At 35.3% G+C, this 27,853-nt stretch overlaps 5 protein-coding genes across 6 annotated transcripts in view; 4 read left to right on the top strand and 1 right to left on the bottom strand.

Annotated features, from left to right (window-relative positions):
* LOC106106065 (TBC1 domain family member 5) overlaps window positions 1-4,062 on the top strand; it is an 11,251-nt gene extending 7,189 nt beyond the window's left edge. Inside the window, exons 10-11 of the mRNA XM_013286595.1 lie at window positions 1,490-1,632; window positions 3,721-4,062. Coding sequence (XP_013142049.1) covers window positions 1,490-1,632; window positions 3,721-3,923 — 346 coding nt within the window. The 3' untranslated portion in view covers window positions 3,924-4,062. The remainder of the gene's footprint in view (window positions 1-1,489; window positions 1,633-3,720) is intronic.
* A 492-nt stretch (window positions 4,063-4,554) lies between these two features.
* On the top strand, window positions 4,555-6,409 carry LOC106106066. The gene is made up of 2 exons (XM_013286596.1): window positions 4,555-4,894; window positions 5,621-6,409. The coding sequence occupies exons 1-2, from the start codon at window positions 4,625-4,627 to the stop codon at window positions 5,885-5,887; spliced, it is 537 nt and encodes a 178-aa protein (XP_013142050.1). The 5' UTR covers window positions 4,555-4,624; the 3' UTR covers window positions 5,888-6,409.
* Window positions 6,410-6,809: 400 nt separating this feature from the next.
* LOC106106031 (vacuolar protein sorting-associated protein 51 homolog) lies at window positions 6,810-9,116 on the top strand. Its single transcript, XM_013286553.1, has one exon. It carries the CDS (start codon window positions 6,925-6,927, stop codon window positions 9,028-9,030), a length of 2,106 nt encoding a protein of 701 aa, XP_013142007.1. The 5' UTR covers window positions 6,810-6,924; the 3' UTR covers window positions 9,031-9,116.
* Window positions 9,117-10,284: 1,168 nt separating this feature from the next.
* On the bottom strand, window positions 10,285-18,861 carry LOC106106055. Of its 2 annotated transcripts, XM_013286583.1 has the most exons (5): window positions 17,864-18,861; window positions 17,016-17,079; window positions 13,377-16,905; window positions 11,316-13,286; window positions 10,285-11,232 (listed from the first exon to the last, which is right to left on the bottom strand). In XM_013286583.1, exons 1-5 carry the CDS (start codon window positions 18,499-18,501, stop codon window positions 10,862-10,864), a joined length of 6,573 nt encoding a protein of 2,190 aa, XP_013142037.1. In that variant the 5' UTR covers window positions 18,502-18,861; the 3' UTR covers window positions 10,285-10,861. The 2 variants fall into 2 exon arrangements, with proteins under 2 accessions (XP_013142037.1, XP_013142036.1); XM_013286582.1 differs by having other exon boundaries at window positions 11,316-16,905.
* Window positions 18,862-19,281: 420 nt separating this feature from the next.
* On the top strand, window positions 19,282-20,070 carry LOC106106033. Its single transcript, XM_013286557.1, has 2 exons — window positions 19,282-19,496; window positions 19,824-20,070. Exons 1-2 carry the CDS (start codon window positions 19,421-19,423, stop codon window positions 20,042-20,044), a joined length of 297 nt encoding a protein of 98 aa, XP_013142011.1. The 5' UTR covers window positions 19,282-19,420; the 3' UTR covers window positions 20,045-20,070.
* The last annotated feature ends 7,783 nt before the right edge of the window (window positions 20,071-27,853 follow it).

Here is a 27,853-nt window from a genome sequence, read left to right as displayed (position 1 = left end):
CCGGGCGAGCCGGCCCATTCGTGCGAAGATGTTAAAGCGGGCTCTACCACTGTTAAAACATCCATCCATCCATCCATCCATCCATCCATCCATCCATCCATCCATCTATCCATCCATCCATCCATCCATCCATCTAAACTTTCACATTTATAATATTAGTATGATAATATTAAAGTACAGAGATATAGGAAATATTTATAATAATATCAGAATTTAAATATACAACGCGCTGTTTAACTTTTTAACTGTTGCTGTTTTTACATAAAAAAACTGGCGAGGCGAGTTATTGGTACCGATTGTGTTAATATGTTTCCCGTTGAGACGATCGGTCCTGTAGGACTTATTTTACCATTGGACCGTTTGAACCCAGTCAATGGGCTAAATCTGAAAAATCTAAAAGTTCTTTTATTTTCTGAGTTTTTATTAACAAACAAATCTTACTTCTTGCTAATATTATAAATGCAAATGTTTATGTGGATGGATGTTTGTAATAGTTACTAAACTGCGGAACGGATCTTGATGATATTTGTCATAGATGTAGAGTGTAGTCTGGAAGACCTCATGGGGTATTCACGGGCGTATGAGTCGCGGGCGAAAGCTATTATAACGGCCGGCAAACTTGAACAAAAAGCGGCGAAGTGGGGGAAGTTTCGCGCACGTACACTTTTAGACAAAATAATTGACCTATTTTGAGTATTAGTAATAATTAGGAATGAAAAAATTCAATTTTAAATTTTAAGAACATGACAGACATGCATTAACAGCTTGTGCAATTTCTTTAGATGATTCTTGTTTCATGAAACAATATACATCATATACTATTTTCTTGGCTTGTCTTTTTAGAACAAAGTACTTTTTCGTGGCATACTCAACACAAAAAGTCAAAACAATAACAATCAAATAAAACTTAACAATAATAAACAAATGAGACTCAATAAAAACAATAGAAAAAAAATTATAAACAATTATTACCGAAAATAAGTAACAGCGAAATTGGGCCAACAAAATTGGAGATAAGTGTATTCGGGGGTAAACGGAACATGGGGAAAGAAGCGGGACGCAAAGGTCGACTGATTAACCTATAGCAAGAGCGCGCGCGCGCATCCCCCCTTGCCCCGCCAAAAACACCCAAAAATCGACTTCTACGCAACTATGGTGTTGTTCAAGATGTTTACCGGGCGTTATAACTGAGATAGTGCGGTGTCGGAGGTCCAACTTTAGTCACTTTTCTTTCCCACCATTTTTCTTGTAAGAAAAGGATGAGAAGGGAACGTGGATTTTATGATGGAGGACGCGTAAAGTAAGGGGAAATATCCTCATGTTTTTTTCATTTCCTTCTCAGTCGATTAAGGGTGAGCAATGTATCCGCTATTATGCAAGTCTATGGGCAGCGGTCACTTCGCCATTTTGGCGGATTCAGGTTACCTTATAATGTAAAAGCACAGTTTTGTTTTGATATTAAATCGTTACGTTACTAAACATGTGGCAGTCGCTGGCTGCGGCTGCTGTTCGGGCGCGAGTTCCCGCGCCGCGACACGCCGCGCCTGTGGGGCTTCGTGTTCGCGGAGGGCCCCGCGCTGCGCCACCTGCACTTCCTCGTGCTGGCCCTGCTGCTCGCTATGAAGAAGTCCCGTAAATATAACCATATCTTGACACTTTATTGGAGTTTATCTCATAGTTACTTATGTTTTTTGCGATGTTTTCTTGTTAATTTACTTATATTTGTTGTACCATTCCAATTCAACTCTAGGATTGTGTTCTAGGTTTACGACAATAGTCGAATAGAATTCGAACCCTTGACTGTGTAAGCGGAAATCCGTATTTCTAATTATTAAGTGTTATTAGTGGTTTAAGATAGCGATTAGATGAATAGATGGATATCTGTATGTATAACCAGTATGTCATTTCAATTTCATGTCAATGAAATTTGTCACAAATGTTATACTGTCTGGACACATAGCCTACTAATTAAGTTTTTTGTTATTTTCGCGCTCTAAGAGATACTAAATAATTTAATTTATGCAATTCTTAAATGTATTTAGCGATCTTAGTTTCGGTTTCTGTCAAATTATAGCCGAAACTTTCGTCTTCAAAAACTGGAGTCTTCATGAACAATCGTGCGTTTTCACTAGTCAAATTTAATCGAAATTTTCATCTATTGATATAAAAAGTACGGTTAAAACACACTAAACTGCGGGGTTAGACAGTAAAAAACCAAAAACGAAACGTTCCATCGTTTCGTCTAAGCGATAGCGTCTCTCGTTTTCCCGAGAAAGCTAGACAGTAACAGACGATAGTCACTTTCGTGCAGACGAAGGTGAATCGTCAAAAAAAACTAATTATTGTCTCTGCTGACGATGACTGTTGTGTCATCTGAATTTGACGTATAAAAATGTAAAATGTTCACGTCAAAAATACAGTTGAGATTCAAAAGTTAGTCAAGTGTGTTGCGAGTTTAAAACTTAATAAAAATGAGTAAAATGGCGAGCAGCGAACAAATCGCCGTGATGTCTCTGCTGCCTCCTCTTCAGCAGCAATTGATCCTACATCTGATTTTGGTCACAGTCAAGGTAAATACTAACATACATATGAATTGAAACACTACAGTTCTAGATTGTATCTTTCCTGTTCCTAGCTTTTCCACCAAGCTTTAAACACATAATTTATTGACAGATGCATCGCAGAACAGACGAAGACGCGTTTTAAAATCAACGCGACGGACCTCCTCTATTGAGACGCCGTATGATCGAGTGGCAAAAGAGTTTGTTGCTGCGGAATTACAGCGGTTGAAGTTGGAGGAGGACCGTGACAGGAGGCAGCATGCATTAGATATAAAAAGGCTTGAGCTGGAAACCTTGCGTGAAACCAATCTTCACGCAAGGGAAGCTGTCAGAGCCCGGACTGATAGGGATACAATAAATATCCAACAAGCATTCCTCAAACTTCTTCAAGACGCCATAACAAAATTTTCTCATTGACATTACTTCCTTTTTTTCTGCTGGCGATTCATTCTACCAATCTGGTTATAATAAAGAAGTAACGGCGCGAGTCCCACGGAGGGCGACACCTTGGGTTGACTGAGAAAAGAATGTAGCTTTGATAAGCAGTCTCAAATGCAAAAACATCTAACATTTACATAGTTTTTATTTGTAACTTGTGTAATTTATGTTTTTTATGTTAATTTTGAAATAAAAATGATCGTAAATAAAGTTTATTTTTCATTATCATCTAAAGGGTCTAAGGTTATATTTATATACCATTTAAAGATTTTTCACCTTAGAAGATTAAATTAATATTTAATAATAATTAAAGACATTTAACTAAAGTTGATTCAGTTGATCTCGAAGCAAAACGAGACACCTTTGAGAATCGCCTCAAAAACGAACGATCGTGTCGCTTTAAAAACGATTATGTTTGTCATTTCGTGTTACTGTCTAGGAATTTTAAAGGAAATAGTCGAAAAACGACAGACGAAAGACGAAAGCGACCTTCGTGCGTGTCACTGTCTAAGATTTTAACGCGTGACGTCAGACGTCAGTGTCTCAACCAATCACAATCGAACGATAATCGCTTTCGTTTCGTTCATGTTTTTTACTGTCTAACCCTGCTGTACATATTTTTGAATGTGCATTCGGAAGTTGGAAGAGCAGGATCTGAAGTTCGATTTCGGTTTCAACGGAATAACGAGTTTCGGTTTGAATTAGTTGTAACACTCTCCAGTGATGGTATCGGAGAGCGGCGCGGCGCTGTCCGCGCTGATGCGGCCCGCGCGCGCGCCCGCCGCCTACGTGTGCGCGCTCGCGCTGCATCTGCGCACCCCGCACGCGCCGCGCCCCCACACGCCCCCCACACCCTCCCCACCCTCCACACCTCCCACACCACCCACACCACCCACCCCGCCTACGTCCTACACGTACGGGTAAGTACCGCAGTTTGTTGCTCATCTTTAAACTTTCACAATCTTACAAATAAACACTGTGTTTTTATGTTAATTTACTAATATTTCCCTAAAACATGCCAACTAATCTCTAGGCTTGTGCTAGGATATGGCTCACGACGTCTAATGGCAGGATTGGAACCCTCGACCGCAATATCGGTAGTCCGAACCCCGAACCATAAGGTTCTTGGAGCTTAGTTAAGTGTGAAGTTAAACTGAAAATAAGCAAAATCTAGTCCTAATATTATAAAGTGGAAAGATTTGTAATTTTGTATATATTAAAATAACTCGGTATAATAATAGAGCGTCGGTGGCTCAGTGGCTTGAGCACTTGACTTGTAATCTACAGGTCTTGGGTTCGAATCCCGCCGCCATGTACCAATGTGATTTTCGATTTTTTCGAATTTTCATATGTACATAATTTACCCGACGTTCTTACGGTGAAGGAAAACATCGTGATGCAACCTGCACATATTGGTGAAGAAATTCAAAGATATGTGTGAAGTCAACCAACCCGCACTTGGCCAGCGTGGTTGACTATGGCCTAGTCACCCTAACTTTAGGGTAGGGTCCGAGCCCCTCGGTGGGGACGTATAGTGAGCTGGTGATGAAAATAACTCAAAAACTCCTGGGCCGATTTAAAAACAAGCTACGTTATTAATGCGTAACAGTCATTTTTATAATTGAATGTGGGTTACTTCGGGACTGCAATGTGGTATGTGGCGGCGGTGGTGTAGTTCGTCGTGGGAGCGCACGCGGACGGCGGAGTGGTCGGGGTCGGGGTCCTCCGGGTCGGAGGGGGCGCTGGAGGGCGTGGCGGAGGGCGGGGACGTGGCGCGGTCGCTGGCGGCGCTGGCGCTGGTGCGCGCGCGCCTGCCGCCCGCCGCCGCCGCGCTGGCCGCCGCGCTGCCGCGCGCGCCGCCCGCCGCGCAGCTGCCGCTCCGACAGATACTGCAGGTCTGCACGGAATATTCCCAACCGACACCCCGCTCTCTCCCCACGTCACAATAAAAAGTTTCATCTGTCCCACCTTTTAGTCTCACTATCACCAATAAGGTGACAGATGAAACCGATATGGAATAAAATAAGTTCTAATCGTCTCCTCGTCGCAAAAGGTGGGACGGATGAAACTTTTATTCTCATCTGTCTCTACGTGGGGACAGAGCGGGGTGACGGTTGGGAATAATCCGTTTACTTTTTATTGGTATCGGGGGATTTCTTCAAAAGATATCCTCTTTCCTTGGGGGATGACAGTGATATGGAGCCTCTAGTGCAGGGGTGACGAACATTTATATATCAAAGTTCAATTTTTTAAAGAAATGTTTAATTCGATCTTAGATGTAGCAGCGAATAATTTTGACTGCGATTATTACATCAATTCTATGGTGCTTCATTCATATTTTTATGTAGTATTTTTATGATCATTTTTCGTAGTATTTAATTTCTTACGCGAGTAAATAAAACTGCATATTTTTGATTTTGTACTGCTGCATACACAAAATGTTAAAATGTATGTATGTCTGAAATTTTGTTTTATTGAATTAAAAAAACCTTCTAAGTTAGTAGTCGCAGTTAATGGGCCACTAAAGACTAGTTTACATCTTTAACAACCGCAAAAATACCATCAGAGTACAACCAAAAAGAAAACATAAAAAAAAAACTTTATTGATATATATTTGACAGTTGGCAGCCCTACTGCAGTGCAGGAACCACGACCTGATAGACGTGGAGACCGCACTGGAGGCTGCTGAGAACCAGTCTCCCGATGCCGTGGGACAGCACCAGATAGTGCCCGTGAGGGTCCAGCGCCGGCACCAGCTCCACCAGCACCACCAGCACCACCAGCCCCGCGGCCTCAAGGAAGTCCCTCTGAAAGTCTTCCACCAAGTGGAATGTCAGCAGCCCTCAGACCTCCCCTTCTTAGACCCATTACGACTCAGGACAGAGTGACTAAGACGCAAAATTATGCTTTTCAATTATTACCATTGAGTTCTCGTGCTGTGAAATTGTCTATGGTTGAATAAAGGCGTCGCCAGAAAAGGGGGCTGCCCCCTTCTAAAGGTTCGAAAATTTTAAAAAATGCAACTGTACTTTAAATAAGACCATAATAAAATCAGATGCCCTAGACCTAGCCTAGATCATCGACTAGCGACGCCTATATTTTGTATTATCTGTGTTTAATTAATTTTAAGTGTAATACGTAAAAAGATCAAATTTTAATATATAAAGCTTTATATTAAGTGAATAGTTTCGCCCTTTCATCTTGGTTACTCTTATACGATTTATTTTTAGCTGATTTTTTTTATTATGAATGATATTTACACGCATGGCATATAGATTTTACATTTTAGTATTTACAGTAATTATTTTAGTATAAGTATAATTTGCATATTTTTGATAATGTACAAATCTCATTATTTTTTGCAACTTTTCCCTGTATTTCCAATGTAAACATTCTTTACTTTCAATAATTCTAATTGGATTGTAGATTGAAAATTAGATGATGGATTAAATAAAAATGAATAAAACTATGTTAAAAAAATGTTGAGTGTTTTATTTGACTATAACTAAATTATTTTTTTAATGAAATTGGATTGAAAAAAGGAATAGCTATTTATAATAAAAAGGGATTGCAAGTAGAACGGCATAAAGCTTTGAGATACACGATGCTTGTATCTTTTTTCACTAAAGGTTTCTAGATGTTTTGTATAACGAACATACAGTGCCTATGCATGTAGGGAATAGCAAGTTGATAATGATGTTTCTAGACGTTTTGGATGAATGTTACGTAAGCTTTTGACTTCGTGTCAGTAAAAATATTAAAGTGACATCTGTCAATTGATAGTCAATTGTCAGACGCGTCAGTGTCATAATAAAACAAAATATATACGATAATTTTCACAATAAATTGAATTAAAAACGCAAATATCTATTTTTGTACTAATTTGCAATTTTACCACCTTCGAGTTAAGTGTAATCTTCTAGCAATGGCGGAAGCCAACAAAGAAAATGCAGAAAACCCGCTAGACATAGATGGTAGTAATTTTAATTCTGAAATGTATTTAGAATGTTTAATGAAACTTGCTACATTAAAGCAAGTTATGGATAAAGAAGCCGAGGTCGTCAAGCAGAGTCAATTTCTACAATCAGAAATGCAAACTTTGGTGTATGAAAATTATAACAAATTCATTTCTGCTACAGAGACCGTACGTAAAATGCGTACAGACTTTCAAATTATGCAAGAAGAAATGAACAAACTTAGTAACAATATTAACAAAATAACAACATTTAGTTCTCAAATATCGGAATCTCTAAAGGAGAGTGGAACAAATGTAAATCGTTTGTGCTCAACAAGGCAGTTACTTGATAAACTACAGTTTCTATTTTTGTTACCTTCACAGCTTAATAAAGCTATAATAGAAAACAGGTATGCTGATGCAGTACATGATTATGCACATGCACAAAGGGTATTACAAAAATATGGTAACCAGCCATCGTTCCAGAGTATCCAATCAGAGTGTTCTGAAATAATTTATGGTTTAAAAAAGACGCTTAGAGATAGACTCCTTAATTCAGATACATCAGCATCTGAACTTGCAGAGAGTGTTGGATTATTAAGACAGTTACAGGAAACAGATTCTTCTTTAAAAGACATCTTCCTTAGTTGTGCTGAGAGTAGACTTGACCAACATTTAAAAAATTTAAATGCTATGGTAGAGCACACTGATATACTGGAATGGGTTGAAAAATGCAATAATAGCTTATTAGCTGATTTAGGTATAGTAATATCATGTTATCATGAAATGTTCCAAGATCAAGAAGCAAATAATCTGCCTGAATTTGCTGAAAAAGTTATGTCTCAAGTGTTTCATCTATTTGAGGAAGTTGTGAAAAGACCAGAAAATGTTGGAACAGAAATATTAATAAGAGGCTTAGATAAATTCTTCAGGAAACTGCAAGCGATGTCTGAAATCATTTCCAGTGATGTGGTATCACAAAAAGCATTAGATGTAGTCATACAATGTATAAATCATAAAGCTACAATGCAGTACCAATTGATTCAAAGTCAATTCAAAGATAGTCTGATGAGAGTGAGACAGACATTAGCAAGTAAAGGTACAGAAACTGCAGACTTAAAAGATATTTTGAATTCACTGCAAGTATATTTGATGCAAAAAATCCAAGCATCACTGTTAGATTTAATGGCATTTTTACAAAATAATCTATCATTTGGCCTAAAGCCCTGGTGTGCTAAAGCTGTGGCCAACAGTTGCTGGACGGTGATTTCAGAAACTCTAATCAATCTTTCCGATATGGTAAAGAAGATGGCTTGCTTGAAGACATCCAACAACATACCCTTTGAGCTACTTCTTATTCTTGCTAAATTATGTCTAGAATTACAAGAAAATGGAGTTAGTACTCTACATAATCATCTATTGAAACTTCTAGAAGAAGCTGCACCAGGGCTGACTATAGATAACAAGGATACAAACAGTGTTATGGTGAATTTATCAACAGCAGCTCAATCGGCTTTGGATTCAGAAGTTGTTTTTATTGGACAAACAGCAGCGCAAATGTTACGAGTTTCTGTTCTTGCTAGGGATTGGTTAAGGGCGCCAGAGCCTAGAGGACCGAGAGCAGTTTGCCGGAGGGTAGTGGAAACGCTGGCGAGTGCGGATTCCGCAGCTTCTCAACTCTTTCCTACTAGTCTGAAGCCATCTAGTGACTCCAGTCGGCGTACTATTTGGTCACGCGCACCGTCATCTTTTTCACCTATTAATCGAATATTCTCTGAGCGTATTGAAGTGTTCAGTCCTGCGGGAGCCGATCGTGGTGCGTTGTCTAACGGGGCGTTGAAAGTAGCACTTAAAGCTTTGGTTGAGTGCGTAAGGTTGCGAACATTCAGTAGACATGGTTTGCAGCAGTTGCAAGTAGACGTGCATTTTTTACAGCAGAGACTGTCGTGTATGGGGAACGATGAAAGACTATTGAATGCTCTACTGGAAGACGCGTTGGCCTCCGCGCAGCTGAGATGTGTCGACCCGCAACTCATGGAGCCCAGTATTGTAGACATTATTTGTGAACGAGGATAAGTTTAACCTTAAATTTTAGATATTAATATCGATTACTCTGTATTTACATATTTATTACTAAAAAAATAAACTTAATATTATCGAAACTATAGTTTCCTTTGACTTTTGATGAACAATTTACGGTATTGATAGGCACCTTATATTCAATATTTAAGAAGCAATCGGAACTCCGAATTGCGGAAATACCTGTCCATAGACATTGATTTTTCTATTTTTTTTTTAAGTGAGTGGGATGACGTTTTTGTATACTTTATGTATTTCGACAGTGGGTGGGCAGGGTATCAAAGGAGTTAATCAAAAACAGTTGTATTTTAGACAATTTATTTATAACCCATTAATGAAAATTGCATCATCATATGAAAAATAATGAATCTTCTACCTACATAATATATAAAATTTCATGTTAAATGCTCCTAGAACATAAATCTCACGAGACCGGTCTACTCTTAACACATTACTTACATGTTACGGTGTTAGTCACGACGGTACAATAAACATCAATTAAAATTAAAAACAACTTTATATAATTACCATTACAAACAGAATTAAACGATTTGGTCCTAGTTGGCTAAAAACTCAAAAGTACATCGGTCAAACTAAATATCCACCATTGATCTATTTTTAACTAATTGAGATTGCAGTGAAATGTAGCGTTACTCCTTACAAACAGCTGACGAAATCATCGCTTTAAAAATAGCAATTTTTGGTCTGTTGTATATTCCCAATATAATAAATTTCATCAAAATTGAGTCGCTCTTAACATTATAAACACCGATCGGAAATATTCGGTGTCCAATAAAAACTAACGCTTACCTTACGATGGTCAATCATACTACGGAACGCTGCGGAAAACAAATACAAACGGAAGCTCTTACACTCACTACAGCAAATTACAAATTCATATTAAAATCATATTTAAAACAATGTCTATAAGCTCTTGAAAATTCATTAATTTAATTGTAAAATATTTGATTTTTTTTTCTTACAGTAAAACAGTCATAGATATGTCTCTAAATTTGATTTAAAAAATGTGTGACCTTGACATAAAATATTTAAAATGTCTAATTCGACTCGTCTCCAACACACGGGTTAAAAATGTCACAAAATGTCTACGAGCTGTCCAAAGTTGCAAAAATTTTGATAAATTCAACTTTTGTATGAGATCACACTTCGTAATCATTTATCACGATTCTCATTACAATTCAAGTATCAAAATATATATTTCTTTAAAAACTCCGCCTTTTCTATTAAGTATAATATACTTGCATTATTTAATACTTATTGACTACATGAATCACGCAACCAGTTTCAGAAAACTTTCGAATGAAGATTTTAAAGTATTAAGAGATTGTATTTCAATCTGATTGAAATATCATCCCTTTGTCGTAGTTAAGCTCTCGGTCTCGAAACCATTCGAATAGTAAACATTTCGGACAGCCGTAAACATAAACTGCAGTTTCCAACTGTAATTGCACTGCACCTGTAGATAATGAACTCAAAAAATCCTAAAAACAACAATATAAATATCAACTCTCATACATCTTACTTAATCTAAAACAAATTGACAAAATATAACTATGATATTATAAATCTTAATTCGCAATGTACACGTAGATAACACCAACGCTCGACTCACAATAAAAATATTTGAAATTTCATGTAGGCACCATAAACTCGACGCGTTTGTAAAAATATTTCTATGATACAAGTGGTCCTCCTGTTACCGTATTGTGAGTTTGTCCGCGCGATTTCATCTAAACAACTAGCGACCCCTACTCCTTAAACTATATTATTACATCGAAAATGTCCCCGCATTCGTTATAACGAGAAACTATTTGTTCCTTAATTGTTTGGCTACGTGTTTCTTCAACTCGTCGGGGACGGGCACGCCCCTGTGCGCGCCCTTCACAGACTTGCGCGTGTCGCGGGACGGTTTGCCATCGATGTTTGTAGTCGACTTTCTAGTCGCGACGCCAGACTTTCTAGTGTCGTCTATTTTTTTAGCTTGGACAGTGGTTTTGACGTTTTTCTTCGGGGTAGTTTTTCTTGTGACCTTGGCGACAGTAGCATCGAGTTCCGGCGGGGGCGACCGGCGCCGGCGGCTGCGGGGCGGCGTATGGTCGAGCGTGGTGTGACGCGACAGCAACGCCGCGCTGCTGAACAACTTACCACAATCACATCTGTGCTCCACTTCTGTTGTGCCTGTGTACAATTACATACATTAAAACCTTAACGTATTAATAAAAAAAATATTAAACCAGACAACTGTCTGAAGACATACTTACGTTTTCTAATAGGTTTAACTGGTTCAGGTATCAATTTGTGCTTCACTTTGGTAGGTTTACCCAAAGATTTTCTCTTCACAACTCCGCTCAATAATTTCCGCTTGGTCGCGATAGATTTCCTTTTCTGAGGTTTCTTCACTTCACTAGTAGTGGGGGTATCTTTAACAGTTTCGGGGAAAGCATATTTAGTATCGCTGTCGTCGGAATCTGTGACAGTTGTTGGCTTCTCATTAGCTTTGGCAGTTGACTTGTCAGAGGATGTCGGTGCGACTGGAGTTTGTTCTATAGACTTTTTCGTGCGAGTCGTTTTAAGCGGCAGTTGCATTGAAATCCTTCTTTTCAACAAATCCCTCGAACTAGGTCTTTCAAAATGCAGAGAATTACGCTTCTTAGTTTTGATCTTCATAAAACTTCTTTCTTCCATTGATGTTTCCTCTTTGAAATCTGGGTTGAGCATATATCGTACGTCGTCTTCGTCACTTGATTCTATCGAAGGCTTTACAGTCTCGATGGCAGGAACGGGCGTATTGAAACTTTTTTTTCGTTTAGTTATTGTAGGGACAACTTTTTCTTTATGTATATTCTTTTTCTTATGAACTAACGTATCATTATCCTTTGGTTTAAGGTTCTCGTCATTTTGTATCTTAGATGGTATGTGTTGGGGAATGATATCTTCTTTGTTAATAACAATTTCAGTTACGGTTGGCTCTACAATCTTTTCATTAGGTTCAATAGATTTTTTAATAGGCTCCTGTTTTATAGTCGTAGTATTATCTATGTCTTTACATTCTCTCGATAATATTTCAACATTTTTACTTTTATCAGCCTCAGAATTCCCAGCTAGACTGTCACCTATGTGTTTATGGTCTTCTAATTTATTTTGCGTGATATTAATTGGCTCCAGACTCTCTTCATCATTATCTTCCACGATTATTAATGAATCATCTTTTTCATTAAGACATTCCTCCGATTGACTTTCTGTATCTAGCGTTTCTCCTTCTAATTCTTTTTTTAAAGCCGCTTGCTTGGCTCTTGCAATTGACTGTTTCTTTTTTCTTAAACATTTTTCTGTATGTTTATTTAAAGATAGCTCGTTAGGAAACACCATGTAACATAATGAACACTCGTGTATAATGTCTTTAGTGGAACTGAATGAACTTTTAACGCTTTTATCAGATTTTTCAGAACACGTTTCTAAATGTTGTTCCTTGTGTTCATTCAATTGTTGAATTTTCTTAAAAGTTTTCTCGCACATATCGCATTGATGTAGCTGTGGCTTTGGAGTTTCTACTTCGATAGCTTTTTGTCTATTTATCCCATCGTGTGTTTCTCTGTGCTCGACGAGGTGATGAAGTTTTCTAAACGACTTGTCACAAGGCTCACAGCGGAAGCCAGCACTGTGATCCTCGGTCTGTTTTAAAGCGGTCTGCTCTTTAACAATTTTATTGTCGCCTTGTTCAGATGAACTCTTCCGAAGTGTTCTAGTCGGCATGGAACTAGGATTATGAATAATCCTATGTTGCACCAAATGATGTAACTTTCTAAATTCTTTTTTACAAGTTTCGCAACTGAAAACAGACTTATTGACGTTCGCTTCGCTATCATTTTTCTTAGAATCGTCACTTTTATGTTGCAACTTATGATGAGCTAAGTACGACAAATGTCGGAAGCTCTTTCCACAAACTTCGCATACTATGTCAGTATTAGGTTTACTAACATTTTTGGTTTTTGCTGTCGATTTTCTTGATTCATGTTGTTTTGCAGGTTTTTCTTTATTAACCATTTCTTCTATATCTTCATCTGAATTGGAAGCTTTAGTCACGCTTTCTTTTGATTTCCTCTTCTTAGGAGTTATTATTTCCTCTTCTTCCAAATCCATATCATCAGATTTACTTGCGCGTGATCTAGTTTCGAATTCTTGAGATTCTCTGAACCTTCTTTTGTCGGATTCAGAACGATTTGGCGACGGACCTGTACAATGTTTAACATGTTTAAAAACTACATTTTCAGATCGGAAGAGTTTATTACAAATAGGACACACGATATTTTCATTTATTTTACCCATTGTCCAATTTTCTTTGATCATTTCATCATCGCTTGTATCTTCATCAGTTTGCTCGGGACTTGGTACTTTCGCTGGCTTGGGTATTTTAGCATCTATCAGCCTTGGCTTCTTCTGTGGACTCGGAGCTTTACTTTTATCCGAGTCTGTATCTGGAAGAGGATATTTTCTCGGACGTCCTCGTCCTCTTTTAGGAGGCGTTTGCAGTGACGTGTCAGATTCTTGTGTTTTTATGGAACTGCTGCTGTTTTCAGCTTGATTTTCCAATAACTCAGCAGCCTTAACTAAGTTATCAATAGCACTTATTGGATTTGGATGAGCAATGTACGTATTAGTGTGACTGTTAATGTCGTTAAAAGCAACTTTATCCACCTCAGGCATTTTAAGTTTGTCGTCAGCATTAGTACGGCCTAGAAGATATGATTTTTTCGGAACATGGTTTTTAGGACTTTTTTCAAGTCTATCTTCAATTCGACGTCTTTTCTTTGGCGATGTTTCAATTAGTAAATCGTCGGATTGAATTAATTCCATTTCTGGCGCCTCTACTGGGGTTAAAACCTGCTTTCTTTGATGTCTACTCTTAGTTTTAGTCTCTTCTTGTGCTTTATTGTCATAGTTGTCTAAAATATCTGAATCTAAAGAATCCGTTGTGCTGTGAGTAAAAGTTTCTAAATCAGGTGTAAATTGTTTGATCGGAGATAACTTTTCACCCTGTACGTTTAGTTGAGACGGTACGAAGTCAACACTAGAATCCATAAACACCACTTTTACTGGTTTCTCTTCTATTATAGTAATTGGGCTTTCTTTTTGACGTTTCGCAGTTAATGCTGTATGATACGCAATTTGCACCTTCGATTGATAGTTCTTTCCGTAAGATTCTTCCTCAGATGTTTGATGTTTATTAGAAACAGGTATTTTACTTTGATAGTTACTGTGTCGCGCTTGTAACATTTGCTGTTTATGTGTCGACTTCGCCTTAGACTCTGCCAATAGAACTTCATTCCTTGTTAACTTCTTTGGAGCCATATCTTTCTCTACCGTTACAGTTTGTACAACATTATGTGACTCTTTGCCATCTAAAGTAACGGTAAGACAATTTTCGTAATTCACAGAATTTCTTCTGTAAAATTTGTCAAAATCCTTTTCTGTTATAATAACTTCTTTTTTAGATTCATCACTTGCTTTGTGAGTTAGCTGCATTTCTAAGTTATGTGCATCCTCCAAAGCTATCTTTTTCGGAATAACATCTCCTGTTATCGGTTCATGTTCTATTATTTCATCGTCGGAATCAATGTGCACAATAACATTTGTTGGTTGCACAGTAGCTTTTGACTGTGATAACAAATTGGTTTCATTGGTGGGTTTGCTTTTAGAACTGTCATTTTTTACAGATAATATATTATCAACGGCAAATTTCTGAGGTAATTCATGTGCCGGTCTTTCCACAAATGGTATGCCATGTAATTCGTTCATTTTGGTCTCAATTTCATCGAGAGTAACAGGTTGATTATTGTTAGCATGGTATGACGGTCCGAATAATGTCATACCCTTCTGTTTTTCAACTCCTTCCATGTTTGAATTATTTTGTGTTCGTTCCCTATTTGTAGTTTTAGCTGGAGGGACTCTGTTTATAATATCCTCAACAGTTTTGTCAATTAAAGCTTGATTGTTGATTTCCCTTATTTGTAATAACTCTTTCTTATTTGTATTAGAAATTGGTAAACTGGCGGAGTCAGTTTGATGATTTGCAGAAGTATCAGCTTTCGTAGTTTTTTTACTAGACATAGGTTTTATTTTTGACGCTGGACGGTCTTTGACAGTTGGTTTAGTGTCTGGTTTGACTGCTGACTTAACAAATACAGCAGTTTCGTTTTTATTAGAACTTAATTTTTGTTGCTCTTGTACTTTGGCCATAGCGTTATTAGTTTGTTGTCTTTGACTATCAATTTTCTGCAAAACATCTCTTCTATTCAAATCATTCGGCTGTTTTAACTGCTTTGTATTAGAACTGTTAGTTGTTACTTTAGTTTCTTTAATCTTATTCAAAAACTCTTGCCTGTTAGCTTCTGTCCACTTTCCAAATGGAACTGCCGCATTATTATTATTTACAGCTTTTGTGCTTATTTGCTTGGCTATTTTTGGAATTTCTTTTTTAGATTCCGTCTTTATATTAGGTTGTACTTTCTTAAGACTATCAAATGTTTTATTTTTATCCTTCAATTCAACAGTTTTTGGAGCTGTGACATTAGACTCAAGCGCCTTGTGATCAATGGTCTCTACTTTTGCTGATTTTTTGATAATAATTTTACTATTGTCTTGCTCTTCTTTCTTATTGTTCTTAATTTCCTGTTGTTTTGAGCTTGATTTTGGGAGATCGAAAATTGATTGTTCATTTTTATCTGTTTTTGTTTCATTTGTTATCATGTTTTTACTTTCAGGGGGTTTATTTTCTGTTACTTTGTTCGTTTCATTTTTTTCTAATTGTGCTTTATCATTTGCCTTCACACTGTCGTTTATAGCTTCTAACTTTTTAATAGGAATGTCTTTTACAGCTTTCGAAGATATTTCAGGAGAACTACTACTTGGAATAGTGGAACATTTTGTTTCTTTTTCTAATACGGTTTCTAAATTACTCTCAAGAGTTTGTTCTGTTTGAATTTCTTCAACTTTTTTGTTCGCAATAGTTTGATCGACTTCCGTAACTTCACATTCTTGTACAGATTTTTTTATACAGTCATGTGTAGAATCGACTTCATCTTTAGAAATGTTTTGAACCTCGACACAGTTTCCAATAATTACATCATTCTTTACAATTGTTGGATTATTAGTATCATTGGGTATTTGCTCCATTTCTTCTTCAATCTTTGGTGTATCCATAATTTTTTCTTCAAACACTGGTTCATCTTTTTGTGCAAAGGTTTCATCAGAATTGATTTCCTCCAAAGAAATTTTATTGACATTCTCTTCTTTGCCCTTATTACTAAGAGTTGTATCTTGACTATCAACCACACTCTTATCTGGAGGTGTTTCATTATCATTATTTTCTTCTGAAGTTTGCTTTAACTCCATATCTTGTTTTATTGGTTCATTTGTTTCATCCATTTCTTTCAAATTTTTGACAGGTGCATCTAAATTCTTTTGCTTGGAGCTGTCAGTGTGGACTTCTATAGTTTTTTTCACATTATCTGAATGTCTACTTGGGTGTAGTTGCTGATCAACCATAGTCTTTGTTAATGGGATACCTTCTTTATTTGGTGTGGAATGATACGTCATTGGTGTGAAACTACCAACAACAGGAGATTTTCGAGATTCACTGAACTTCATCATTTTTCCATTTAGATTTACTTCCGATTTTGAATCTGACTGAGATTCTTTACTCAAGTCTACATTTATTTCATTTGTAGGTGTTTCTTTTTGAGGGGTAGTGATTTTCTTTTCCTCAACTTTATCTGGTTCACTGATTACTTTGTTGATCTCTTTTATTGGAATATGAGATAAATTCTCTGTTGATTTTCCTTCCTTCACAGGCTGAAAAAAGGCAAAATTGATTGAAGATATAATTCAATGAACAATAACCAGGTATTTTTAGTTTTTCAGTTGTTTTAAATAAGCAGTATTTAGCTATCTCAAAAACTTACAACTTCCTTAGGGACTTCGATTTCAATTTCTTCATAGACTTCCAGATTGCCTTCTGAGTTCTCACTGAAATAAAATTATAAAATTCGGTTTTTATAGATCACCAAATCAAATTACAAAAATTTGATTCTACATAAATGCTCTATTATTCCAGTAATAAAGAAATAGGTCACTTTAAAGGCAATGGATTAATTACACAGTTAAGTGAAAAATTAATTATTAAAATTTGTTAAAATTATTTCATTGTAGTTAAATAATTATGAAAATCTAGTTTTTATGTTCATTGTTAAGATGTATTAAGTGACTTGTCGTTAAATATGCATACTGTATTAATAACAAACACAGATAAGGAAATCTATAAATAAACAAGAGTTTAACTTGATCCAATCAATGTATTTTAATTTCTAAAAATAAACACAGGGATAACAATTCCTTTACAAACAATCTGTGAACAATATGAAACCATCTCTTGAATTATTTTGATTTTTTTATATAATTTGATGGATTAAATAAGTAACAAAACAAATAAGAATATATTACAAGGTGAAGTCATATCCAAGAGCCCAAATTACTGACTGGATTAAGTGTGAAATTGAAAAACAACAAAACTTATATTAAATATCAGTAATATGTTTATAGGATATTGCCTTTTTCCAGTAATAAGATGTGAATCTAAACATACCACTATTTTAAAATGAAATAAATAAAAAAATAATTGAAATTACTTGGTAAATGTGCAACCAGTATATAATGAGGTAAGTACAAGTGATAGCAATATAACAGATAGATAAAAACTGTGTGGAAAAATTGGTTAAGAGAATAAAAATCTCAAAAAAAAGGTAAATCTTACCGCACTTTAAGGAATTTGAAGCTTGACTGTTGCTGATCCTCATTGACTATCTGAACAGCCGCTAATTCCTCCTCACCATCTTTTCTATACAAATATAAGCCATTTCCTATGTCAATAGCATCAACATTTTTACCATCAATCTGAAGAACCACTTCTGTGTCTTTACTTGGTATTACTGGCTCCACATCATCTAAATTTCCCGCCAAATTATCCTCAACCTTACCAAATGGAATATCCTCAATCATTTTATCATCCAAATTCACTTTTTCTTCACTCTCCGGAGCATTGTCGTCGATAACTAACTCATCGCCATCATACGAATTTTCATTGTCTTCGAAAATGTTAATACCACCAGATAATATATTCGCCGCCTCTATTTGTTTACCGATCTTGTAATTATCCAAATCACTCGATTTAGGAATCGGCGATAAACTCGATATCATTGAATTATCTGCGACCACTTCTTGATCGGAATTAACATCCTTAGTAATTGTAAAGTTTGCCTCATCTTCTAACACTGAAAAATACTTGGAGTTCTCGTTCGCGGTCAAATAAGCCTCACTCGCGGCCGAAGACGTGTCTAATGATGAGTCTCCAGAACCTCCCGCTTCGCTCCTCAACTGGTTCAACCTATCCATTTTCACAAATCATCTGTTTTGACAACAATCACCAATTGTTTATTGCAAAAGCTCGAGCTGTGCGTACACACTTTGCCGCCTATAGGTTAGCTAAGCGAAACATCTGAAGGTTGGACAATTAGCACTTAGGTCAATAGCAACGAATTGTAGTGAAACTTTTAGTGGAACAAACGATAATGAAACTGTGACAACAGACAAAGTCAGAAACGGTAAGATGCCTGCTGTTCATATATTGGTAAAATATTTCTGGAGTTAATATTAAATGAAAAATGTCTCAAAATTTTCACTTAAAACCTATTTTAATAATATTTTTGTAACAATTTTGTTAACAACACAACACATCAAAGATTAAAGATGGACGTCGCGAAAAATAGATAACAATGTTGCCATTACTTATCGCAATTTACTGCAAAAAGCCTTATTTACATATTGGTTAAGAATATCGCTAATTTGTAATGCAAAGACATTATCAGTTTTTGATTTATTTAATGCCGACCTTTCATAATAGAATTATAAATAAAATTCACTTGTTTATACAAAAAAGAAATAAAGCGTGAAACTTCCACATTTCACATTATTATTGGCTCTAACGATTACAAAAGCAGCTTAATAAACTTGATGTAAACTTCAGTGTTTAAGAAATAAATATACACAAAATTAGTTAGTTTCAAAGTGGTGTCATTTTTTGTAGATTTTTTAAACTAATTTATATTGGCTTAAAGATCTCATAACTAGGTGATAAAATTATTTAAAAAAAATACAATTTTGACATTGACATAACGCTATTTTTGTTGACAATCTTCGCAAGCTTGCAAGTCGTTATAATTCAAATCTTAATTATTGACTGTTTCTCTTGTGGAATAATAGTGAGTTAATTTCTTAATACGCACCGCAATATAATACAAAAGTGGAATATAAAATGGCTCCCCGCGATACGCAAACTCACAGAGACCCGGGTAAAGGAGTAAACATTGCCAAAAAGAAGGAAGTTAAGCGTAAGTAAATCTATGTTTAAATTGTTTCACAAGACAAAATCCTACCAACTTTGGCTGCCCTTAAACAATCAAAAATAAATGATTATCGAGTGCTCTTAATACTGCTTATTTAATACCAGTGTGGTGCCCATCCATACCTTCTAACGAAAAAGTCAGAAGGGAAAGGGTACTTAAATTGGGCCCACGCACACTCATTACGCTAGACGTGGTATTACTTCCACTTGCATGTGTTCTGAGTAGTTATGGACATTTGTGCAACAGATTTGTATCTATCGCAATTCTAATAGTGATATAATTACAATAATTATTTTATTCTTATACTTTCAGCCAATAAAACTGAGGTGACTGAGGCTAAACCTAAAACTGTACCGAAGCCTGTCACTCCAAAGTCTTGTAAAAAGGAAAACAAACAGGCAAATGTGACAGGAAGTGTCACTAAAAGTGCTAAGAAACTAACTCGGAATAGACGTCCAAAGCCAGCGCATTCTGGAGTACCAGTTCCTGAGAAAATGAGAAAATGCTTAGCTCAATTATTAAATTCTGACTAAAGAACTGTCTTAAGACAAAGAGTTAAGTAGTATGCTTAATATTGTCAACAAAATATTAATATTACTACAAGTGTATCCCCACTATGTCATCTGAGCATAATTAAAAAACAACAAGCAGCCTTCGGATCTCCAAAACAGTTCTACATTTGACAAATGTCATTGAGATTCATAAAGGACATTTGATCAAACATCCATTCATATCATATATAATTTTGTATAGTTTAGTATTATAAAGATATAAGCAAGGACGGATCCAGCTTTGGCACCAGGGGGGTCACATAGTCGTGGTCAAGTCAAGAGCTTGACAAAATATGTAAATTTTAGTCAAGCTCTTGACCAATCAGCAATCAGGTCATGACCCCCATGACCCCCCTTGGATTCGCCATTGGATATAAGACACATTCAGAATCATTTCCAGTGCCATCTACTAGGATTTTTAGACTGTACTTCCTACAAAAATGTACTATTGACACATGTAATAGTCCTAGAGTAAGTAGTTTAAGCTTCATTTACTTGCCATTTTTACTACAAACATTCAATTATATATTATTACTTTGGATTCACAACAGCGCCATCTAACGCCACTGTCAGCACTAAAGTGGAGAATATCTCAAAGAGCAGAGACCACAGATCTCCATTTGGTCATACATAAATGCATGTTGGTTTCATGTGGTTTTAATACCATTTGTTAAGTATTTTAATCTGTGTCATAAGTCTGACAAAGAATAAATAGGCACAAAAATCATAGCTTATAGAATAGATTTAACTTTCATAATTTTTTTGCCCCTTTTCCAAGTTTAAATGATTGGTATAGAGATAATTGTTCAGAGGTTTTTGGATGTTAATTGGAATTTGGGAGACAAGTCTAAGTTATACTATTAAGACAGAAATAAAAACAAAAGTTATATTAAACTAAAATAAATGACATGTACTTTTATTTGTATAAAATGTCTACAGAAACAGTATTTTTTAATTATATGACTCCATTAAGGACAGAGAATGGTTAATTTTTTGAGTTCTTGATTATATTTTTAACACATGCAAAAGTTTTGTTATAATTATCAAATGACAAGATTGATACGAAATTTGTTTTTTTATCAATCAAGCTTGAGTTGTTTGAGCCAATTTGTTATTTTGACTGATTTTGTATAAGAATTTGAAATAAAGTGTGTTTGTATGTAACTTTGAATCCATTTTGTTACTAAGTGCCAATATACATGTTTATAGAAATTTTTATAATTAAAAATAAATAAAGTATTAAGGAAAATGTTTCTTTTTTAAATATCGAATGAAGTAACAGTCTGTGCCGTATTTAGTTGTTGTTATATTCTAAAACCGATAGATGGCGTAAAACTAGCATTAGTTTTTTCCGCTAAATTACTTGACATTGGATCTGTTTGCTATTCAAAATTCTATTACGTAAATGTAGTTACTAGCTTTCGCCCGCGACTCCGTCCGCGTGGTATTAAAAAACTAAGTAAGTAGTCTTTATGTTCTTCCAGACTGCTCTACATCTGTCCAAAGTTCATCCAGATTTGTTCAGCCGGTTAGACTACAAACTCAAGAAAACATCCATCTATCTAAACTTTCGCATTTATAATATTAGTATGATGAATGAGATCAAATACGCCATACGACTGTAGGAAGTTATGATAACATTAAAAATTAACTATAAATATAGATCGACGTTATAAATACCTAAAATAGATTAAATTACTGAAACAAAAGCAAAATTCTTTATATGTTTGTCTATGCAATATCTGGCGTTTATACGTTTCCTGGTTTTTAGTTGTATGAAAAAAGGAGGTTTTTTGTTCTCTTTGGACATAAATCAGAGAGGTCCAAACTTATTCTCGTCTCATAAACTCCTTCAACCCTTATCCCTTATGGAGGGTCGGCACAGTATGTGCTGCTCTTCCATACATCTCTATCAGCCGTCATATCTGAATTCACTCCTTTCTTGCAAATCCTCTTTTACACAATCCATCCATACTTTCTTCGGTCTTCCTCTTCCTTTGTAGCCATACATTCATAACACTTTCTGGTTATGAATGTATGGCTATCGTATCGTCTCGTCGCATAACATTTCCATTATTATTATTGTAAGAATAGTTATAAATAAATCACTGGAAATAAATGATTAAATAAAAATAAAAAGAATTTCTTTAAATATTTGGTCTTATCAGATCTAGACAATTTGTTCAAATCCAGAATATTGATTTATTTAAGGGGGAGCTATACGTTATTGTGTAATATATTTAGTTAAGGAATACATTTAAACCACACTACAGATTTATAGACAGTATGAAGAAACCAAGTTTTATTGGTTCAGTAAAATAAAAAGATGTGATTTTATAAATAAAACTCGAAACAATTAAGTTCATTCAACACTAGTTGGTACTGGCAACTTAGTCCGCTTGAAATTAAAAAATAATAACAATGGTTTTTTTTTCCAACCAGCCTAGTAGTTTATGGGCTATTTCAATACGTATAAAAATAGACATTTTTTTCTTTTTTAATATTAGTGTATAGATTTAAATGGAGAATCAGCTACCTCTTAAGTGAATCTCGTTAAGATGCATGGCGCGAACATTTTATTCGAATAACACTGTCAGGCGCCACCATGTGACAAACATCATTGATGTGGTAGCACCCGATTTATGACATAAGCTACCAAGGTAGCATTTGACTAATATAGTAGATATTTGTGGTAGCCTGGAGTATTTACTTTAGATAAAAACTGAACTCAAATAGCCTCTATAGATTAAGGCAGTTGTCGACAAACTTATTAGTCAAAGAGCAAAATATGAACATTACAATTTAAAAAGATACCTCGTAAACTAGCCAAATCTAGTAAACTATTATTACAATAAATAACTAGTATTCAATTTCTTAATAAATGTTCATTAATGCGAACAATATGGTTGCGTTTCCTTAAAAAGTTTCGGTAATAGAGAGCCCATGCGGCTCTAAAGCCACAATTTGCCTGCCAAAGGATTAGGGGGTTGTTGCTAGTGGGTTCATAATGGATGGTTAAAGCGAGAAAATCCATCGATCGGAGTGTCCCTTCTAAATAAATAAATACTGGCTGATTCTATTTAGTATAATTTAGTAAACCAAATTTAAAGTATCGCTTTCGATTTAATACGTCAGTTTTCAGCACCAATAATTAACTAGTGATTTATATCAAATTGCAAATAATATTAATAACAAGGCGGAATATAAAACAGCAATAAAAATGACAAGACTCCGCCTACGTCTACAAGCTATAAGCTCAGAACATAAAACGCTCGCAAGTGGAGAATAAACAATAGGGTACACGTCTATAAAACAATTTAAACAATTAGGTTAGGCGCGGAATACATGATTTACGTCCACGAGACCCCGCCTGTCCGCGGTGATGGATGTTATTTGACACTGTACGATAACAGAATTAATATTTTATCTTTGGCTTAAAGTATGAGAGACGAGAAAAAAACTCTCGGATGTAGTTTTTTTTTTATTAATTCATATATAGAAATCACATGACAGAATTCGAAATTGAAAATGTCCTCAAAGAACTGTTTAAATTTGGAATTATTTTGTTTTTCTCCTCGCTGATACTTCCTGGAAATGGTAAATGCAAAGGTTATGTTTATCTTTCGTAACATCTTAATTTTAAATTTGAAAAGAATTCTAGAATTTTAAATTAAACAGATTTATCATAATAAACTTCAATGTAATTGTCACCTATGAATCTAACAATAGTTATTTTATTTCCTCTTACACCTTATAACTTGGAGCACATGTAAAAGGCTCCAAGGCGCTTAGATTTAACGTATTGTATGAAAATGTCTACGCGATTTGCGTATCCCGACACAATTAAGTGATGAACATCTACTCACTATAAATCTGCGTCGTACACATGCATAATTAACATCACCTTTTTAAGGTTATATTGTGATTTAAAAAGGAAGCAGAATTGATGAGGAAGATGAATTATGCATTAAAGAATTCTAGCTTGACTATCAAATTTTATTTCTAGTTAGAAGTGATGAGGCATAAAGATTTTTTGCTTTAACCTTTACCACTAAGACACTTAAAAAAAACAACATTTCACTCGGCTGTTTGATTTAAGCTGTTGTACTAAAACATCTTGTTTATATTTGTAAATAACAAGTCGTGCAAAATTGTTCCAAAGGGTAAAGCTGACAGTTTAGGCGTCGTTTTTATCGTGCAATGTCCAAAGAAAATGTAGCTTTGATAAGCAGTCTCAAATGCAAAAACATCTAACATTTACATAGTTTTTATTTGTAACTTGTGTGATTTATGTTTTTTATGTTAATTTTGAAATAAAGATGATCGTAAATAAAGTTTATTTTTCATTATCATCTAAAGGGTCTAAGGTTATATTTATATACCATTTAAAGATTTTTCACCTTAGAAGATTAAATTAATATTTAATAATAGTTAAAGACATTTAACTAAAGTTGATTCAGTTGATCTCGAAGCAAAACGAGACACATTTGAGAATCGCCTCAAAAACGAACGATCGTGTCGCTTTAAAAACAATTATGTTTGTCATTTCGTGTTACTGTCCAGGAATTTTAAAGGAAATAGTCGAAAAACGACAGACGAAAGACGAAAGCAACCTTCGTGCGTGTCACTGTCTAAGATTTTAACGCGTGACGTCAGACGTCAGTGTCTCAACCAATCACAATCGAACGATAATCGCTTTCGTTTCGTTCATGTTTTTTACTGTCTAACCCTGCTGGGTGCCATTCCTTCCTACGCCGCCACTGTTGTGTTAATGCCGTCTTATTTAGTATTGCTCGCGACTTCGCCCGCGTAAAATTAAAAAATATAGCCTATGCTACTCGCAGATAAATTATCTATCGAATGGGGAAAGAATTTTTAAAATCGGCCCAGTAGTTTGTGAGGTATATTAAAACATACAAAAAAACAAATCTTTGCTCCTTTTTATATTAGTATAGATTGATCTTACGCTTACGTTCTTAGTTACAAGATTTATATTATTTACACGACCTCAGTTCACCATTAGTAATTAATAACACGCAAAATTAAGTAGTTACCCCTAGCTTGTTTTGTTTTGCATCGTCGATCACAGTGCGAGTAACATATTATCTTTGTTCATATACTTATGTATATCTAGGCTATCTCGAAATTGGAATCAATGTTTTAAACAATGTAGATAGTAGGTAGGTACATATCTGTATCTAAACTATTATAATAAAGCGTAAACACACACTTCTTTGTTGCCTAAGATGTCAGCAATTACATCATATTTTTGAATAATTATTTCTTTAATAAAAAGCCCTACACTTACGTCATGGTACAGGCTATATGTTTTCACGCCGTTAAACTTAGGGGGTAAATATTTTGGATAAAAACCCTAATGTGGGAAAGAGACCATAAGTTGCTGCCAACATCAAGAAAGAGAGATTGCAAAGATTGCTAAGCTAAGCTGTCATGTCATTTTGACATTTGCTATTGACAATTTGACAAATGCAAACAATAAAATAAAATTCTCATAATTTCATGCGGATGAAGCCGTACGGGAACAGCTAGTCTATCATACATCTGCTTACTCTCCGAGTATTCACATGTCGAACAAAATATGCACATTTCGTGTCTCAACTGTTTGATAATGACCGGTCACAGTTACCGTATAGAATTTAATTACTGATAAGAATGTAACTTGACTTGTAAATCAAATAGTAAATCGATAAATTTACGTACTATTTCAGTCATGTAGTATTTTTTTAATTCAGCCGTGGTTTTTTGGACTGACTTCTCAAACGAAGGTTGTACTCAATTCGCCTGTATTTTTTTTTAGTAGGCATATGCGGAAGGCGTACCGCATTCTGTAGCAGATTTTGAGCAAGACCTATGTCCAACTGTTTGATAAAGGCTGATGATGGTGCCTTATTAGGTAGAGCTTGCGTGGAACAAACTGTTACTACGCGTTGGTTTGTCGTTCCTTGTTTGCAATACAATGAATTTGTTTTTCTAGTTAGCTCTGTTCATTCCTTTGAAAGACTCGAAAATCCCTTGGCAAGATACACTCTCCTTGCGACTGCTAAACGATTTGCAGGATAAGTTTTTGGTCATTATTAGACGAATATTGCTTAATAAATAAACACTGAAATCTCAAGACGGGTTGGCGACAGGCAGGAGGCCGGGCGCAATAAATAGTGCCAAATCCTATTGGAAGCTTTTGATTCCCGGAAGAGATGGATAGATTACGTAAAAGGTGACATGATCAAAGAGGGAGTGATGACTGAGATGACGGATAAAAGAGTTATTTGGAGGAGGTTTAGGATAAGGAGGAGGAGGATGATGAAGAAATAATCACGAAGAGTGAACAAAATGACGACTAATCCTTTATTAAAAAAAACTTAAGATAATACAATAGAGTTTAATCATTTATTTATTATCTATCTTTATATAAATAACTATTATGGTCTTTGTGGTCTAATATAATAGAAATAAAGGAATAAAATAGACTCAGCGAAGGAATAATTCAATAGAGTTAAAAATGCAGGCAACAGATAAACTGGTCCTGCATTTATAATATAAGCACCGTTTGTGTTTTTTATTAGACTTGAGAAAGGACGTAGACTTTGAGTAGTTAATAATTTTAGTTGCAAATGAAATGGGGAATGAATAAGTAACGAAGATTTGGTGAGAAATAATTTTGTGTTATTGAAAAATCATCCCTCACTATGACAATAGGCGATGATTTCAATTTGTATTTATGCTATTTAAAAAAAAAAAGATTTTGATATTTTCGTTGGTAGTACGACAAATTAAATAAATAAAACCGAAACTAACAGGACTAAACGACGCTATGTATTTCCGTTTCGCAATTGCACTATTCTACCTTTACCAATATTTTTTACTGACTTTTTGTAATGACACTTCACTTTACCATAGACTCACAAAACTCGATGTAACATATTCTAGGATCTCTTGTAATATCACATCTATTTGATAAATAAACTGCGTATGCGTTTTTTTCATTCTTACCATACCAAACAGCAACCCTTGTAACACTGCACCTAATTTTAGTCTACAGATAAAGAAAGAGATTTTAAGGGCCTGTCCCATTCCCACCACTGGCTGATAGAGGCTCAGATACCTTAAAAATGACGTCACTGTCAGAAAAGCGACCAAAATTCATCACATATTTTACACGTGGTATTGTTATCAGACAATTTACAATTTGGTACGACAGGCTCGTAGTATGCAGTTAAAAATATAAAAAATACGTTTTTTACAGCAATTTTTTTCATGAAAAGTATTCACGGGCGACAGATAGTCGTGTTATAAAATGAAAGACACGTAACTATTATTACATCGGCTGATGTCCTTGCGATGTTTTAATTTTCTCCAGCGATGATATTATTTATTATGATTCTAATCAATGGGATGTTTGGACGGTGGCTCTATAACTTATATCATCTCAGAGTGTTATTGCTATGTTATCATCTATTGTTCCGAGTATTTGGCCCGTTGGGCGATCAGCCCTCAACACATTGAATGCTACACGAACCAAAATTGACCACGCATGAGTGTTGGACATTACCTCGTACTAATGTCAGAACCATTAATGACAGATGCTTAGATCTTAAAAATCGCTAGTTAAGTAATTTTAAAAACGATGATTTTTAATCGATTAGCCAGAATCCTGAAAGTTTCGAATACAGAAATAATTTATATTGCAATAGGATCCATTTAGAACGATTTCTAAAGTAAAATTTTTGTTGTCATGTATTTTTTAGTAAAATGTATCGATTAAAAAATCTG

The sequence above is a fragment of the Papilio polytes genome, unplaced genomic scaffold (genome assembly GCF_000836215.1).
Source record: "Papilio polytes unplaced genomic scaffold, Ppol_1.0 DF822511.1, whole genome shotgun sequence".
NCBI lineage: Eukaryota > Metazoa > Arthropoda > Insecta > Lepidoptera > Papilionidae > Papilio > Papilio polytes.
Note: the sequence above shows the minus strand (reverse complement) of the source record. Positions and strands in the feature narration are given on the sequence as shown.